Source organism: Camelus bactrianus, chromosome 26 (genome assembly GCF_048773025.1).
Source record: "Camelus bactrianus isolate YW-2024 breed Bactrian camel chromosome 26, ASM4877302v1, whole genome shotgun sequence".
Taxonomy (NCBI): Eukaryota; Metazoa; Chordata; class Mammalia; order Artiodactyla; family Camelidae; genus Camelus; species Camelus bactrianus.
Genome location: NC_133564.1, coordinates 25,172,733 through 25,188,288, shown reverse-complemented (window position 1 = coordinate 25,188,288; position 15,556 = coordinate 25,172,733). Strand labels below are relative to the sequence as shown.

The 15,556-nt window shown below is 38.2% G+C and overlaps 2 protein-coding genes across 3 annotated transcripts in view; one reads left to right on the top strand and one right to left on the bottom strand.

Annotated features, from left to right (window-relative positions):
* Nucleotides 1-6,149, bottom strand: part of WRN (WRN RecQ like helicase) — an 89,526-nt gene extending 83,377 nt beyond the window's left edge. The window contains exon 1 of one of the 2 annotated variants that reach the window (XM_074353611.1): nucleotides 5,913-6,149. In XM_074353611.1, coding sequence (XP_074209712.1) covers nucleotides 5,913-5,998 — 86 coding nt within the window. In that variant the 5' untranslated portion in view covers nucleotides 5,999-6,149. The remainder of the gene's footprint in view (nucleotides 1-5,912) is intronic. The other variant, XM_010953216.3, reaches the window with a different exon arrangement.
* Nucleotides 6,150-6,582: 433 nt separating this feature from the next.
* The window catches only part of PURG (purine rich element binding protein G), a 33,551-nt gene continuing 24,577 nt past the window's right edge, over nucleotides 6,583-15,556 (top strand). The window contains 2 exon segments of the mRNA XM_074353612.1: nucleotides 6,583-6,738; nucleotides 7,049-7,921. Of these exon segments, the coding sequence (XP_074209713.1) occupies nucleotides 7,055-7,921 (867 nt within the window). The 5' untranslated portion in view covers nucleotides 6,583-6,738; nucleotides 7,049-7,054.

Genomic DNA, 15,556 nt, shown 5'->3' with positions numbered 1-15,556 from the left:
AACCATTAGCATTTGGTTCAGCTAAAGTAAATCAGTACAATTTTTAAAACAGGAATCTTTTTTGGAGATCTATTTCTTTATAGGTATCTACTAAATTTTCATAACTCTCAAATATTATGTAATAGATAATTTATATTTTAAAAGTACACATTTAAATTTGTATTAATAAAGTCAATTGAAATAAAGTACAAATAAAACCAAATATATACAATAATCTGCCACTAAAATGCTAGTGACGGGGAAAAGGATAAGAGCCTCTCACGGTGCTGTGTCACTGTGAGAAGCCACACTGCCCATAAACCAGGAACATGACCTGAACTGAATCCATGGTACAGTGAAGTGCTTTATAACTGAATTTCACTACCCAACTGAATAATTCATTATTTTTAATGAATTTCCTCTGTTCTGTAAGTAGCTACAGCCAGTCAGCTAAAATCAACCACCATAAACTGGGAAACTGCACAGAAAGTTTTCAAGCAAGTCAATTTAAAACTTGCTTAGGCTGACTATTTGTCCTTTTCCTTTTTTACTGTTACTTCATACCACCTGAGATGAAATTTTATAGGACTCATTATCAAAAGAACATTAATTGAAAAAAAAAGAAAGAAAGAAAGAAGACACTAATGAAATTATTTACAAAACAGAAACAGACCCACAGACATGGTAAACAAATTTATCATCGGGGGGAAAGTGGGAAGGGATAAATTTTGAGTCTGGGATTTGCAGATACTAACTGTTATATATAAAACAAATAAACAAATTTCTTCTGTATAGCACAGGGAACTATATTCAATATCTTGTAGTAACCTATAATGAAAAAGAATATAAAAACAAATACATGTATGTATATGTATGACAGAAACATTATGCTGTGCATCAGAAATTGACATATTGTAACTGGCCATACTTCAATTTAAAAAAAAAAGATCAATCTTGAAATGGTACCTCAGTAAAGCCTTAAAACATGCTTAAAAAAAAAAAGAGGACATTGATGGTTGCCTACCCAGCATCCATTCCACCCTGCACTCTTTGTCCAGTAATATAAATTTAATTCAGCTAATGACCAGTTACCTATGAAGTCCATGTGCTTCAAGGAAGCTGCCTCCATTTCCAGCTCCCATGGTAAACTCAACTGATCTAAAAGTAATCCCATTCCCTTTGCTACAATGATGATTCAGAAACTGGGGTCTAAACTCAAGGCATCCCCCTGGATTTGAGTTAAGTGTAAAATTTATGACTGAATTAGGGCAGTGAGACACAAAAGAAGGGTTTAGGGGAGTTCCAAGAATAATACATCTTGCTCTTGTTAGAAAGCTACCAGAAGAGGTGCCCCCGATTTGAGAACAAAAAGCCTGGGCCTTCTAGAGCCAGCTGGCCACCATGATGGAAGTCAGCTTGAAGACAAATACATAGAAGATGGCAAATATGAGAAATGGAGCCACAGTTGACAGACTAAATCAGTTTTCAAGTCAGCCCTACCTTAGCCTTCAAGTTTCATTTTAATAATAAATTCCTTTATTTTTAAGCCTGTTTGAATCAAGTTTTCTATGCCTGCATTCTAATTAATATACAAATAAATAACTGAAAATGAAAGTAGGTGGTCAATCATTTGGTTTCTTTAACTCCAATCCTAAATAAAAATAAATTAGAAGGATAAACAAATTAGCCACACAAATATACAATACCAAAAGTTTCATAATTTCACATGAAGAGAGTTTCAAATCCCTTTTGAAATCAAAGTAAGAATTAAAATAACATTAAATAGCAATTTAACACATAATTATAACTTAACTAAACGAGTGATATTTAACTTTAGGATGTAAAACTGCATTGGGCTAAAGTTCAGCATTGCCAGGTAGAAAGAAAAATGCATATGTTTTACAATAAGATCAATTTAAGTGTGGAAGAGTGAAAGATAAAAATAGAGATAGAGTGAAAAAATTTGTTAAATTAATACACAATCTGAAAGCAACTGTAAGTTTACCCAATCAAATCTTTCATAAGAACTTCAAATACAGCCTCTTCGGACAGGGCAAGCTTATGTAAAATGAGTAAAAGGAAAAATCAGCAACTTGATGATTGTACACCTCCTAGAAGGCAAAAGTTATCTTCCAGTCCAACTCTCCACCAACATACTCCAGCACCTTCGTTTCAGGAATGAACAGCAAAAGGTAGATCAGGTGCCAGTAGGTGGTCTCATACTACATCAAAATTCCCAGGAGCAGCAACAAAGTAAAAAAAACAACAAAAATATTTTTTCCAATGGCTTCTATTGTTCCTACCATAGACTAGGAAGATCCCATATCTTGGTCTCAGAGAGACCTAAAGAGAGGGTGCATCTCTGCCCTCCCCTGAAGAGTCAGCCAATCAGACTAAAGGTGGAAGATCATAAAATGCAGAGAACACTGGAGTCAGAAAGAAGCAAAGGCTTGAAGTAGGCTCAGGAGGGAAAGTTATTTTGAGGAGAATGTGAAATTATTTTAATCACTTATTTCTCAAGAAATTATTCAAAAACCATCCTTTTTCTTAATCCTCCCATGTATTCGGCATTTTATAAAGGAAGGAAGGAAGGAAATCACCTTTAAAAGAGGCTAACTGCTCTGCAGGTGAGGGAGGATACATGCTGATAAACCTGTACAATCCTCGAGGGCAGTACCGCAAGACTCAGAACAATGATGAGGCTGGTGATAACAATAAAAACGGTGATGATATAACTGAAAAATTGTGCTGAACACTGGAATTTGACACAACATTGTAAAATGATTATAAATCAATAAAAAATGTTAAAAAAAAAAAGGTGATGATGATGATAATGGCTTTGAAAAAAAGAGGCAGACTGCTATTACTAAACAGCTTTCAGAAAGGTAAGCTTAACTCTTATCAAAAAGCTAAAGTCTCCTAAAATAATACTCCTGAGATGACTAGATTCAAGATGAACATATCCAAATAAAGGACTTCTCTAAATATAAGCAAGAATCAATTTAAAAATATAATTTATATCTAAACTTAGTAACAGCAAAAATGACCATCTACTAAGGAATAAACTAACATAAAACATGAGACTCATTTTAAAGACAACCAGACAAGTTTACTAAGCCATCCAAAAAGGGCTAGAAAAGACATACTGACAGGACAGTTAGTCTCAAAGTTGTAAATATTAATTAAATCAATACACTCAAGAAGCAATACCAAGAAAAAATGTCAGCAGGATTTTTCACTGAACACACAAGTTTTATTAAAGTTCACTAAAAAGAAAAATTGGTCACAAGCAGTAAATTTTTTTTTGAAAATAAGACCAATAAGGGGAAACTCTATTAAGTATGAAGCAGTACACAACAGTAATTAAAATAGTGTGGAATTGGTATAAAAATAGATATAAATCAATGGAACAAAATATACCATAAATAGAGAAATCTGACATATGATAAGGAGGCATTTCTAATCTTTAAGAAAGAACAAAGTATTTAATAAATGAAACCAACAAAGCTATCTAAAACTTTGATATACCATTAGCAGCAAAAATTCAAAAGATTAATCATATACAATATTTGCAAGGGACAAGAAACCGGCCTCATCATTTTCAAATTTTGTAGAACTCAGCAAATACTTAAATTTCCATACCATTCAATACCCACACAGGTGAACAAAATGTACGCAAAGGATGTTCATTCTAGCAGACTGTAATAAAACATACTACAAGCAACAGGGAGGGTATATTAACAGTTAAATAAACAAGGACATATCCATAATATGGCATAATAAGCAGTCAGTAAAAGAACAAAATAGAACTATATGTATCAAGATGACAAGTTCTGTAACATAGGTGTCAAGTAAAATAGGAAAAACTAAGTATCAGGAGTAGTTATCATTTAAATTTGAAAATATAAAATGATATTCTGTGCTTATGTATATAAATGCAAAGAACAATGCAGGAGGATACATACCAGGTAATAGGGGCGTCTACAGGGAACAGAATGGAACTGAGATCAAATATGTACAGGGAGAGCTTTAATAGTGTATAGTTTGTTTCCCAACAAGCATGTCTATCTCTCTCCCTCTCCTCCCTCCCTCCCAACTCCCATCTACCTCTTTCTTGCAATTTGAGAGTAATATAAAGGGCCTCTGTAAATAATGAGATCAATCGTGATTTATATTTTTCCAACTTGGGATGCTGAGGATAAACATAGTCTTATGATTTTAGTAAAACCAAGAATGAGAGGAGGAAAAAAAGAGGCTGATCACCTTAACACTATTAGGAAAGACAAGGGTAACAAACCCACTGAACTCTCCTCACCCCACCCACAATGTTTAACAGCAAAGCTTTTTGAATGGGACTGACCTCCCACTCAAATCCAATTCCAGGAATGAAATCCAGTTGTTTTAAGGCCAACATAGAAATCCCATTCCTCCACCACACAATTGATTCAGGGAAAGGAACAATAACCCAGGTCTCAGTTCTCTGGGTCTCCAAATCTGCTCATAATTACTAGGTCCAAAGTGAGTCAACTGTAACAAAGATCAGGATTCTCCTTCCATGGTATGGGCAGGGGTGTTTTTGCTCCTGCTAGATGTGAAGGAAGTGTAATTAACGTCACTGAATCGTACACTTAAAAATGGTTAAACTGGCATATTGTTATACATATTTTACGATTTTTTTTTTTGAAGATCATTCAGATCATGGTGTTTCCCTGACAAAACTCTCCAGGAGGTTCCCTTCTCCCTCAGAATGAAAACTAAAATTCTCAAAACAGCCTACAAAGTCCTGCATCACTGTCCCTCTGCTCTTTGCTGTTCGACTTTATCTCCTACAATTCTTCTCTATCTCACGCTGCTCTAACTTACTGGCTTCCCAGGCTGCTCTTCCAACACACCAAGCAGGCTCCCTCAGGGATTTTGCAGTGTCTCTTCCCCCATGATAACCACAGGACTAGCTCTCTCATTTCCTTCAGCTCTTTATTCATAAATTACCTTCTCAGTCAGGCCTCCCCTGACCACTTACTGTAAAATTGCAGCTACCCCCACCCACGCTCTTCATTTCTCTTTCCTTTACTATTCTCCACAGGAGTTTCACTTTCTGAAACACCAGCCACTGGACATTGCCTATCTCTCAACAAAATGTAAACTCCAAAAGCAGAGAGATTTGTGTTTGCTTTGTTCATTGATGGTATCCCCAATGCCTAGGGCAGTGCTCAATAAATACTTGTTGAATTAACAAAGGGAGACCACTCTTCAATGACATCAAAATCTGCACTGCCCTCCATATCGGCCTGCAACTCCCCCAAAATTAACAAACCAAACTATACAAAGCCGAAGTACTCTGGCTTAAAGACTACTAAATTAGCATCCTAAGGATTTTGATATCCTTTTCCTTACGGAGAATTTTTACATACTCAAACATATCCAGAAAACAACTCAAATTCAGCCAGGAAAAAAGAAAAAAGAAACCATTAAGAATTGAACTAAAAAAACTTTGAACTCAAAAAAAAACCTACATAACTTGTTACATTAAACATAATGAGTTATTTCCCTCTACCCTGTTGTGTAAACATGGAGTGTCTCACATTCTATAGCAGTAATGACTGTATCGGAAGGACAGAATCCTAAAAGGCACGCGACAGGCAACCAATCAGCCGCACAAGTTAAAGCTGGAGGGGCGAGTAAGCACACTTTGGATTGACAGCAGCTGTGAGAAGGCCTGGGCGATCTGGGTACTTTTCCTGGGTGCTTTCTGGGGCCCCTGATGGAGTCCACCTGGGTGAAGTGGAAAGGGGAACGAGAATGTCCGTCTAAGGAACCTCCCCACGCAGCCCAGACGCCTGCTTTGCCGGAATGAACACCTCCAGTGTCGGAGAAGGCTAGAAATGATACCCCAGGGTCTGGAGCTGGAAGCAGGAATAGGGAGGACACCTTACCCTGAGAAGAGCCAGTTCAACGGAACTTCTCCTTCAGCTGGATGACTTGTGGAACGCCCCAGCAGCAGGGTCTGGAACCCAGGCATCCAGGACAGACACCAGTTCAACAGACTTCATTCCCGCGCTGCAGAGTGCACGCCGGGGCGTCACGGCGCTCAGAGTACACATCATTCTCGGAACATGCCCGACCTCCGCTCACCCGGCGCCGCGCTGCAGCCGTCCCAAGTCCCAGCTGGCTCCTCGGCGCGCATGCGCGGGGAAACCCTCGCCGCCGCTGAGCACTCCGGGAAATGTAGTCTGTACGGGTGCCGGTGGGCCGCCAGAGTCCTGCGTCCCGGCGGAATCTGGAGAAGTCAGAACGCTTTCGCCACCCCGGTCCTAGTCACGTCGTCACACCTGTCCTGTCACCTCGCACTCACGCTCCATTCCAAGCGTTGGGCTTTGGTCAAGGCGCGCCCCGAGGGGGAGCGTGAGACCCCGTCTTCCCTTCAGCGGGCTGTGCTGGAGGAGGCGGGGTCCACTGCCCGCCCCCCGCCGCCACCCTCCCCGCCCCCCCTCCCCTCCCCGGCGGGTGTCGGGCGGGTGCCCGAGGAGAGGCGGCGGCCCCCGCGGCGGCCGCAGGAGGGGCGGCGGCAGTGGGCACCGCAGGCGATGCCCCTGCCCGGCTGCTCCGGCGGGGGGCGGTGCGAGCGGCGGCGGCGGCGGCGGCGGCGGCGGGGGAGCAGGCGGGGGGCGGCGGCTGCGGCGGCTGCAATCGAGGGGCCAAGAGCTGGAGGCGGCGGCGGTCGTGAAGGGCATCGGCGGCGGCAGTGATGGCAGTGCTGATGTGAGTGTCTACTTGCTGGGGACCTGGGGGCTGCCGAGCCCGAGGTGGGCGACCCGGCGGCGAGCGGGAGCGGGAGGCCAGGGGCGGCAGAGGGATGCTCTGTGTCCGGTGCGGAGCCGGGAGACGCCGCCAGCCACCGACCGTCCGGCAGATGCAGGAGCCCGGCGTTGCGGCGTCCGGCACCTTGCAAAGCGCGGCCCGGTGTGGGGGTCCCGGGCGGAGGCGGGGGCAGCGCAGGCCGAGGGGCGTCTGCGATTGTTCTCAACACCCCTCCCCCACCCCACCCCGTGTGTCTGTTTGTCACTTGCAGCTGAAGATGGAAAGAGCCAGGCGAAGGGGAGGCGGCGGCGGCGGCCGTGGCCGTGGCGGCAAGAATGTAGGGGGCCCTGGCCTAAGCAAGAGTAGACTCTATCCCCAGGCCCAGCACTCCCACTACCCCCACTACGCGGCTTCAGCCACCCCTAATCAGGCTGGAGGCGCAGCCGAAATCCAGGAGCTGGCCTCCAAACGAGTGGACATCCAGAAAAAGAGGTTTTACCTAGACGTGAAACAGAGCTCCCGGGGCCGGTTCCTAAAGATAGCCGAAGTCTGGATAGGGAGAGGCCGGCAAGACAATATCAGAAAGAGTAAACTGACCCTCTCCCTGTCTGTGGCAGCGGAGCTGAAGGACTGTCTGGGGGACTTCATCGAGCACTATGCCCACCTGGGCCTGAAAGGCCACCGACTAGAGCATGGCCACGGCAAAGAGCAAAGCTCCAGGAGGAGACAGAAGCACTCCGCACCCTCCCCACCAGTCTCCGTGGGGTCCGAGGAGCACCCTCACAGTGTCCTCAAAACAGACTACATAGAAAGAGACAATAGGAAATATTATCTAGACCTAAAGGAAAATCAGCGGGGTCGCTTCCTAAGGATTAGACAAACCATGATACGGGGGACTGGCATGATAGGTTACTTTGGCCACACTTTGGGCCAGGAACAGACTATTGTCCTCCCAGCACAGGGGATGATTGAGTTTCGGGATGCCTTGGTTCAGCTCATTGAAGACTATGGTGAAGGGGACATCGAGGAACGAAGAGCTGGAGACGATGACCCGGTTGAACTCCCAGAGGGGACTTCTTTCAGAGTGGACAATAAAAGGTTCTACTTTGATGTGGGCTCTAATAAATATGGAATTTTCCTGAAGGTAAGTGAGGTGAGGCCACCTTACCGTAATACTATTACTGTTCCATTCAAAGCTTGGACAAGGTTTGGGGAGAATTTTATCAAGTATGAAGAAGAGATGAGGAAAATTTGCAACAGCCATAAAGAAAAGAGAATGGATGGCAGAAGGGCCAGTGGTGAAGAACAAGAATGCCTCGACTAGGATGAAATTGAACTCCATCAGGCAAAAGTTAAAAATCATAAAATTGGCTAAAAGTACTGATCCATAACCATTTGAAGAAGTTTTTCCTCTTTTTTGGCCCTTTGTTATTAGTAATACCTCTAGTAGTTTATACTTCAAGGAGTCTGATTCTCATGTTATGTTATCCATAGAACACAATCATTCTTATGGGAATTCCAGCCTTCCCAAAGCTAAATAGTTTAGCTGCTTCAGCTGCTCCAGACTATTGAAGTATGCAAATCAGCACAAAGTGTGACATTCTGACCTTCTAAATACCATAACTAAGATTTACATTGCCTATGACATAAGCCTGAAAAAAGATACATATACTTAATTTGGAAGTGTGCATTTCTATTTAACAAGCTCCCCCCAAAAAGTATTCCGTTCCTACTTCATTAAAAGCTGCTAGGCTTACCTGTAGGACAGTTACCACAGAAACAGAAATTGACTTCAAGTATAGTATATATATATATATATATATATATTTATAAAAGTACAAGTTAGAAATATATTAATTGTCCGTTGGGTCACTGACTATTAAACAGTACCATTAAAGAATCCAATCTTAGTGTTACTGTAGTATTCTCTAATTTCAAATTTTGTGGTAACCCTACAGTTTGTAGTTGCCATATCAACACCATGGGAGAGTTTTAATTGGTTATTCTAAGCTAGTTAACAGTCCCATCTTCACCTCTGATTATTGTACCATATATTGTTATTGCCTATCCAAAGTTTCAGGAATTACTTTTATGTCACTGTTGCGTGGGAGGCTTCATCCTATGGCTTTGCTGTGGAAATCTTGATGTTTTAGCTTTTCCTGCTAATTTGAAGGCTGTGAGAGGTTCTTTCCCAAAATATATCATGGACTCAAGGTGTTATATTTTATGCTGCTGCTTTAACACTGTTTCAGAGGGGTTGGTGCACCAGTTATCTATATAAAAACACATCTGGAATAATATATTTAGTAGCAATTTTGCAGTTGCTACCCTTCAAAGCATGTCAACACTTCCAGTATAAACCTGACTTTTACAGATGTTTTAATTCCAGGGGGAAAAAGCTTTTTTTCTAAAAAGCATTTAGAATAAGTATAAAATTTCAGTCTGGAAAAAATATTCTGTGAAGATTGGTTATAAACATATCTGAAAGGAAAATTCAGGCATTTTCCAAGGTGCTCTTAATGATACTTAAAAAGGTTTACTTTACGCAAGACTCACCCATTTACTCGTATTAAAAATTACTTTCCGGGAAGTGCCACAGCAATTTTTCAACACCTAAGCAATTTTTTAAACAAGTGGATATAATGTATATGTGTACCAACCCACCCTGTATGAACTGCCTGAAATTTTATCTGTTGAGCTGCATTTTATTCTGAATGAAATTACTGTCTTTTATCTTGGCTTTACTCAGCTCCCACACAATAAGTCCATACAATCATGTTTTAAGAGCCAGACCCTGATTTCAGCCCTCAAATATAGCTCTCCTTGATGAGAGCTGGCTGCATGGATTGAGATCAGAATGTAGCTCTTCTTTTAAATGCGATGAGGAATTCATAATCACTATAACTTTTTTCTTCCAGAAGTTTGTCCCCAAATACATTTAAGTAAGGTCCCTAGGAGACCTTTCTAATATGAATTAAGAAAATTAATTTCACTGATTTATGTTACTTAAAAAGACAAGCAATCAGTTGCCCAGACATATATGCTGGTGTCGGCTTGTAGATTGTACTTCCAGTTTCCTCAAGTAGTATGAAGGAATCTCACTAGTTCATTATAATTGTGGACCATCTGGATCACTTTGGAAGATTAGAAGATAATGTTAGTACTAGAGTTAATAGCACATGGTGGGTGTTGAGACTCTAAAAGTAGCAAGGATCTTGAAACAGTCCTAAATGTAAACTATCATAGGCTTGATAAAAAGTCGGTCTGGGGTCTGCGAAGGAGTGGTGTGCACCTGAATTCCTGTACTACTGATTGTACTGCTGCCCATCTTAGTGCCTATTAATAATAGTTAACCTGTCAGATTGTGGCAAACTGGAGCTGTGACTATTCCAATATTCGAGTGTTCCTATCACTATTGCATTGCTGTGACTGTATACTCTCTTAACCTTCCCTTCTAAAATATTTATATCTGTTAAGTCTAAATAATTTCCTTTTTGCTTTTTAGTCTGGTAGGTAAGATTTGCGTGTGTGTGTCTATATATACATATATGTGTGTGTGTATACGTGTGTTATATATATACATACACACTACTATGTCAGACTTAAATATCTTTAACTCATTGTATATGAATATTATTAGTTTAATTTTGCATTAATAATTTAAGTAAAGAATTAGTTAAGCAGCCAAATTTTCTACATGTACACTTCAAAGTTTTTACCATCTCAAAGCTACGGATTGGATAAATGCATATATGCTGGCAATTGAATATACTTTAGAATCATTAAGCCTTCTGCCAGTCCTTTTGTCTCACTTTTTTCAAAATTAATGCTCATTGGAAAATGAAATGATGCTATGATTTTTTGATACTTAAAATTTCCAATCATTCATTAGCCATAATCAAATGAGATCCAGTCCAAAACACTGGTGTTAGGATGCTTACTGCCATGTATCTTATAAAAATAAGCTACTATTCTTCTCTGTGCAATATACATTTTATTTATTGTCATTTGTAACATAAATGGAGCTGCAAGTGTACATGGTATTCTTCAAAATAATAGGATCTCTGCCTTGAAGACATAAAACTCTTAAGGCAACTGGATGTGTTAGAAATCAAACAGTGAGCATTAAAATTAGTAACCAGAATTACTAGTTCACTGTATAATTCTAAAACACTGATGACTTTTGCACATAATAATCCAAGTATAATGTGGTACAGACTCAAAACTGTAATAATATAAGCTAATAGTATGAAATTTGGAAACGGGTTCCTCATAATGGTTGGCATTGTGCTCCTACCAATTGAAAGCAGCACTAATCTGTTGCTTATATGCAAAAGATGCAATGTATTATAAAAGTATTAAACTTCTGCCACATTTTATAATTTTCCTTGTTAAAGCCCCAAACTGCCATGTCCCTTAAACTTGAGTCAAACACAAGCTTATTTGCACTAAAGAGCATGGCCAAAAAGTAAATGACAGGGTGGAAAAGCTAGTTGGAACCTCTTGAAATAATTGGTTCTAATGGGAGAATTTCACATTTGTCTATTTGAAAGCTATATGGTCCAGGCAGACAATCTGTCAGTTCACTAATTTAATAATGCACTTTACCTTTTGTATATAAAAGATGTACATTTATGCCACTTGACTGGTGGGGTGTGTTTCGATAACTATGTAGTTAGAATCTGTAGGGTGATCTCTTGCATGCGTATGTTTGTGTTGGAACTGCTGTAGTAACAAGTTTCCATTAAGTCGGTGTAATGGCCAAGAGTAGACGATGCTTCCGAAACAAACCACAATACATTTAACAAAGAATTTTGAAGTAGAGTTCATATTTGTATTCTTAAGGGCTAGAATCAATAAAAAAAACTATTTCTAGCCCAAATTAGTATTACAGTTGAGATTATATCTAATTGAGATTCCCCATAATACCCTGAAAATGAATTTTGGGAATTTGTATAGACCAAAAGAATTTTAATGATACTGTTTCATTATTGATGTGTGTTTAAATTACTAATGAAAAGACAGTACATGATACTGTTCTAGAATTAAAAGTATGGTTGGCTGATGTGGCATCATTAAGAAAACATCTAGACTAAAGAAATTAAATTCAAATTAAAGAAATGCCAAGAGCCTAAGAACAATTGCTAAAATAAATATGATATTATTTCAAAATCTGCAGAAATCCAGCTTTCACCAACCAAAAAGGGTATTAGGGGATTTAGTGTATACTTCCATCCTAAAACTTCCTAAGATGTACATTTGAGAACTAGATAATTGTTGCTTAATAATAGGTTGTATGTACTTTACTAAGAAACACTGTGTACTAACAATTCATCGAGAGTATACTATATTTACTGCATTCATTTTATATCTGTGGATAAGAATACATTATATATAGTGATCCTATCTTAATATAATCATGTATTTATATTGTAATTTTGCAAATATTTTCAGTAAAATAAACATTTATCTGAGCTGCACAATTTGAAGAGGATGAAATTGGAATGCACCCTCAGACACTCAGTTTTAATAAGCAGCTACCATTGAGAGTTGATCTATGTACTATCATTTTTTTAGATTTTTGTTTTATGGTTTATTTTAATATTTAAGTAAATAGGACTTAATTGGAAATTTGAAGTAGTGTTCTGAAAATAATTTTTTCATTAGTGTGAGATTTTTTTTTCCTGCTTATTTCCAAACGTCTTTCATTGGAACTATTTATAAAATCTTATTCCAAGGTTTATGTAAGAGCTCTGCTTAGTCACCACGTAGTTTGAAGTCTTTTACCAAAACACCAAACATCTCTGGCAGGATAAAGTCTAAAGTAAACCACAAAGAAAAGTTAAAATTAGTTCTGTACCAACAGAATAATACAAGTGTAATATTTATCACTGCCAAATAAGATTCTTAAAATCTTTCTGAAGTTTCCTTAAAGAGTTCTTGAATTTCATACAGAAATGGTGGCTCATGGTTAGCCAGTCAGAGGAAGAGAGTGAGGATGTTAGCATGCTGTCGAGACAATCTGTAGTCCACAATGCTGTAACAATGAGGCACAGGGAAAGTGTGTTTTTCCTAAATTCATGTCTTGTGAGAGCTGAGTTTTTAAATCATAGTTAACTCTGTCATACCCAAATTTATGTAGAAAAAGTTTGTGTTAGTACATTTCCTTGTATAATGTAAAAAGTAATCTTTTTTTCTTAATTTGACTTGATTTTTAAGTAATTTAAATTTGTTTAAGGGGTGAGTTTTTAATCAATATTTTTGAATAGGGAAAACATGCAAGTAGTGCAAAATTTAAATGCACCAGATGGGTCGACAGTGAAAAGTAGCAACCAGTGTTACCAGTTTCTTGTGCATCCTTCTAGAGTTACTCTGCATATACAAACATGTGTAAATACACATATATTCCTTTTAAATATACAGTTAATAACGTATCATATACACTCTCCTGTACCCAGTAATATCCATTTTAGATCTGCCATTGTAAGTGAACTTTTTCCCCTTTTACTTAGATTCAATACTTGATCTAGTTAACATAGTATTTAATTTGAACTATTTTTGACACCAAGAGAACCTCAAGGAAATTTTGAATGAATCCCATTGGAATTTACTCAAAATGCAAATATATATATATTTATTTATTTATTTATCAATTTTTTAATGTATGAGTATTTCTTCCCTTTCCTATTCCTAACCACTTTTGTCTTCCTATCTTCCCCTCTTCCTTCCCTCAAAAAAGTATTAGTCTTTTTCCTAAAGTAATACAGTTCAGGAGGTTAAATTATTTAACCAAGTATTATTTTAGATTAACTGTGTTCTCTAAGGGAAAACACCCATATTTAAAAGCTTTAACAGATTATCACTTTTAGTCAGTTTTTACTGATTCTGCTACTATTATTTTTATCCAAAGACCTTGCCATTATAAGAGCAAATCAGCACTAGAACCACAACAAAAGGTTATGATGCTATTGAAATCTTTTGATTTACTAACCCGAGCTTTTATCTTTATGATGAGAAAGATATTAATGAATAACTCATTTAGCACCTGATCAAATCCAAGACTAAGCAAAGGGATAACACTAGTTCTGATTATTTAAATTGTTGAGGGACCCGGAGTCTGTCCAGTATCTTTGGGACCAGCAGATTCTATGATGATTTGGGGAAAGAGTAAAAACTTGGGGCCTGTGAGGTAAGAAGTACAACTAAATCATCTCCATTCTCTGCTGGAAGAATATGAAATGGTAAAAATAAATGTTTAAAACTGAAGTTAGCATAATTACTATTCCTGAAAATGTAAACAAAGTTGCTTTAATAGTTACCCAACCCCTCCCCCCACCAAAAAAGTCATAATTTTCTTTTTTATTCACATGGGGGGCATTTTAAGGTCACTTTTGTAATAACCACCAAGAAAAAAGTTGTTATCTGAAAAATTAAAGGTCCCATGCTTGAACCCTGAAGGATCCTATCTATTTACGAATTAAAACAACCAAAGTAAAAGATCCAATACTATCAGGAATATCTTGAAGAATATTTGGGTTTAGAAAGAATGTGTTTAACAGAGTGGTATGTGTAAACTTTGTGAAAAAGTTCAAAGGTTTAAAAAAAGTAGAGCATTGGTTTCAGCTTTAGAATAATATCTCCATAATGGATGGCATGATTTCCTGTTTGTAGCATGAGAGAGGTGTTGTTAGAAGACAGCATCCTCTTGAACATATATTTTGAAAGCTTAAAAGAATTTACTCCTTTTATTTTAGTGATGAATAATTCATTATCCTTTGCAGAATCGGCAACATTGGTAAAGATCGCCGGGTATTTACTTATTTAAGCTTAAAATGGTTTATAAGTATTGTTCCTTATTTAAAGAGAAGGGTCAAAAGGAAGGTAAATTCACCTTCGGGAATAAATTTTGCTTAACAGTAGGCTAAAAAATGATAATTTAACATCCTTAAGGAGTTTCCCATGTTGGTGCTTTCTGGTAAATTGTTTCCAAACTTTACCTTCTTTGGAATTTCCCTTGTCAGAAATTACTTACTCTTATTGAGGCCAATGGCGTCTGCCAGTAAATTAAAGCTTACTCATAATGAATTAGTGCTGCTGCAGTGAAGTTAGTTTGTAATGTGAATATGAAGAAAATACTTATTTAAATGGAATATACAGTTTCTTCTTTAGCGCTGTTGACTTTTTTCTAAGATTGAATAGGAGTTGTCTGTACTTTCTTTTTACTCCATTATACTTATTTCTGTGTTATTCTATTCAAAGTATTCATTGTTCCCAGGAATTACTAGGAGTAAAGAAAAGGGAAGGGAAAGAAATCCCTAAGAAAACTATTGATAGTATGTAAAAGCTAGAGACGGTTGCTCAAAGTGTAAAATTGGGAGAAAAACGCTTTTGTTGGTTTTTGTCTTTATCAAAACAGTGGTATAAATCTGATTACTTTATTTGATCTGATTAGAATCAGAATGTCTTTTATCTGGGATGCCTGTATTCAGAAATACTCAGTATTTGATTTTTCGTAGAGAAAATGATTCTATGGGATAACACTCTTCTTGAGGATTTTATTTATGATTTGTTGTGGATTTGATGAAGTTGTTGCCTAGAGGTAGCAAATATAAAAGAAGACATAGAGAAGAGAAAAGGGGTGGCTGATTATTTTGCTTGCCTATAACAAAAGAAATCAGTCTAACCCAAATGGGAGAAATAAGTCATTCTCAAAATTAAATTCCTCTTTATTTAATCTTTAAAAGAGCATTTGTGAAAGAATAGTAAGACCTAATTCTGC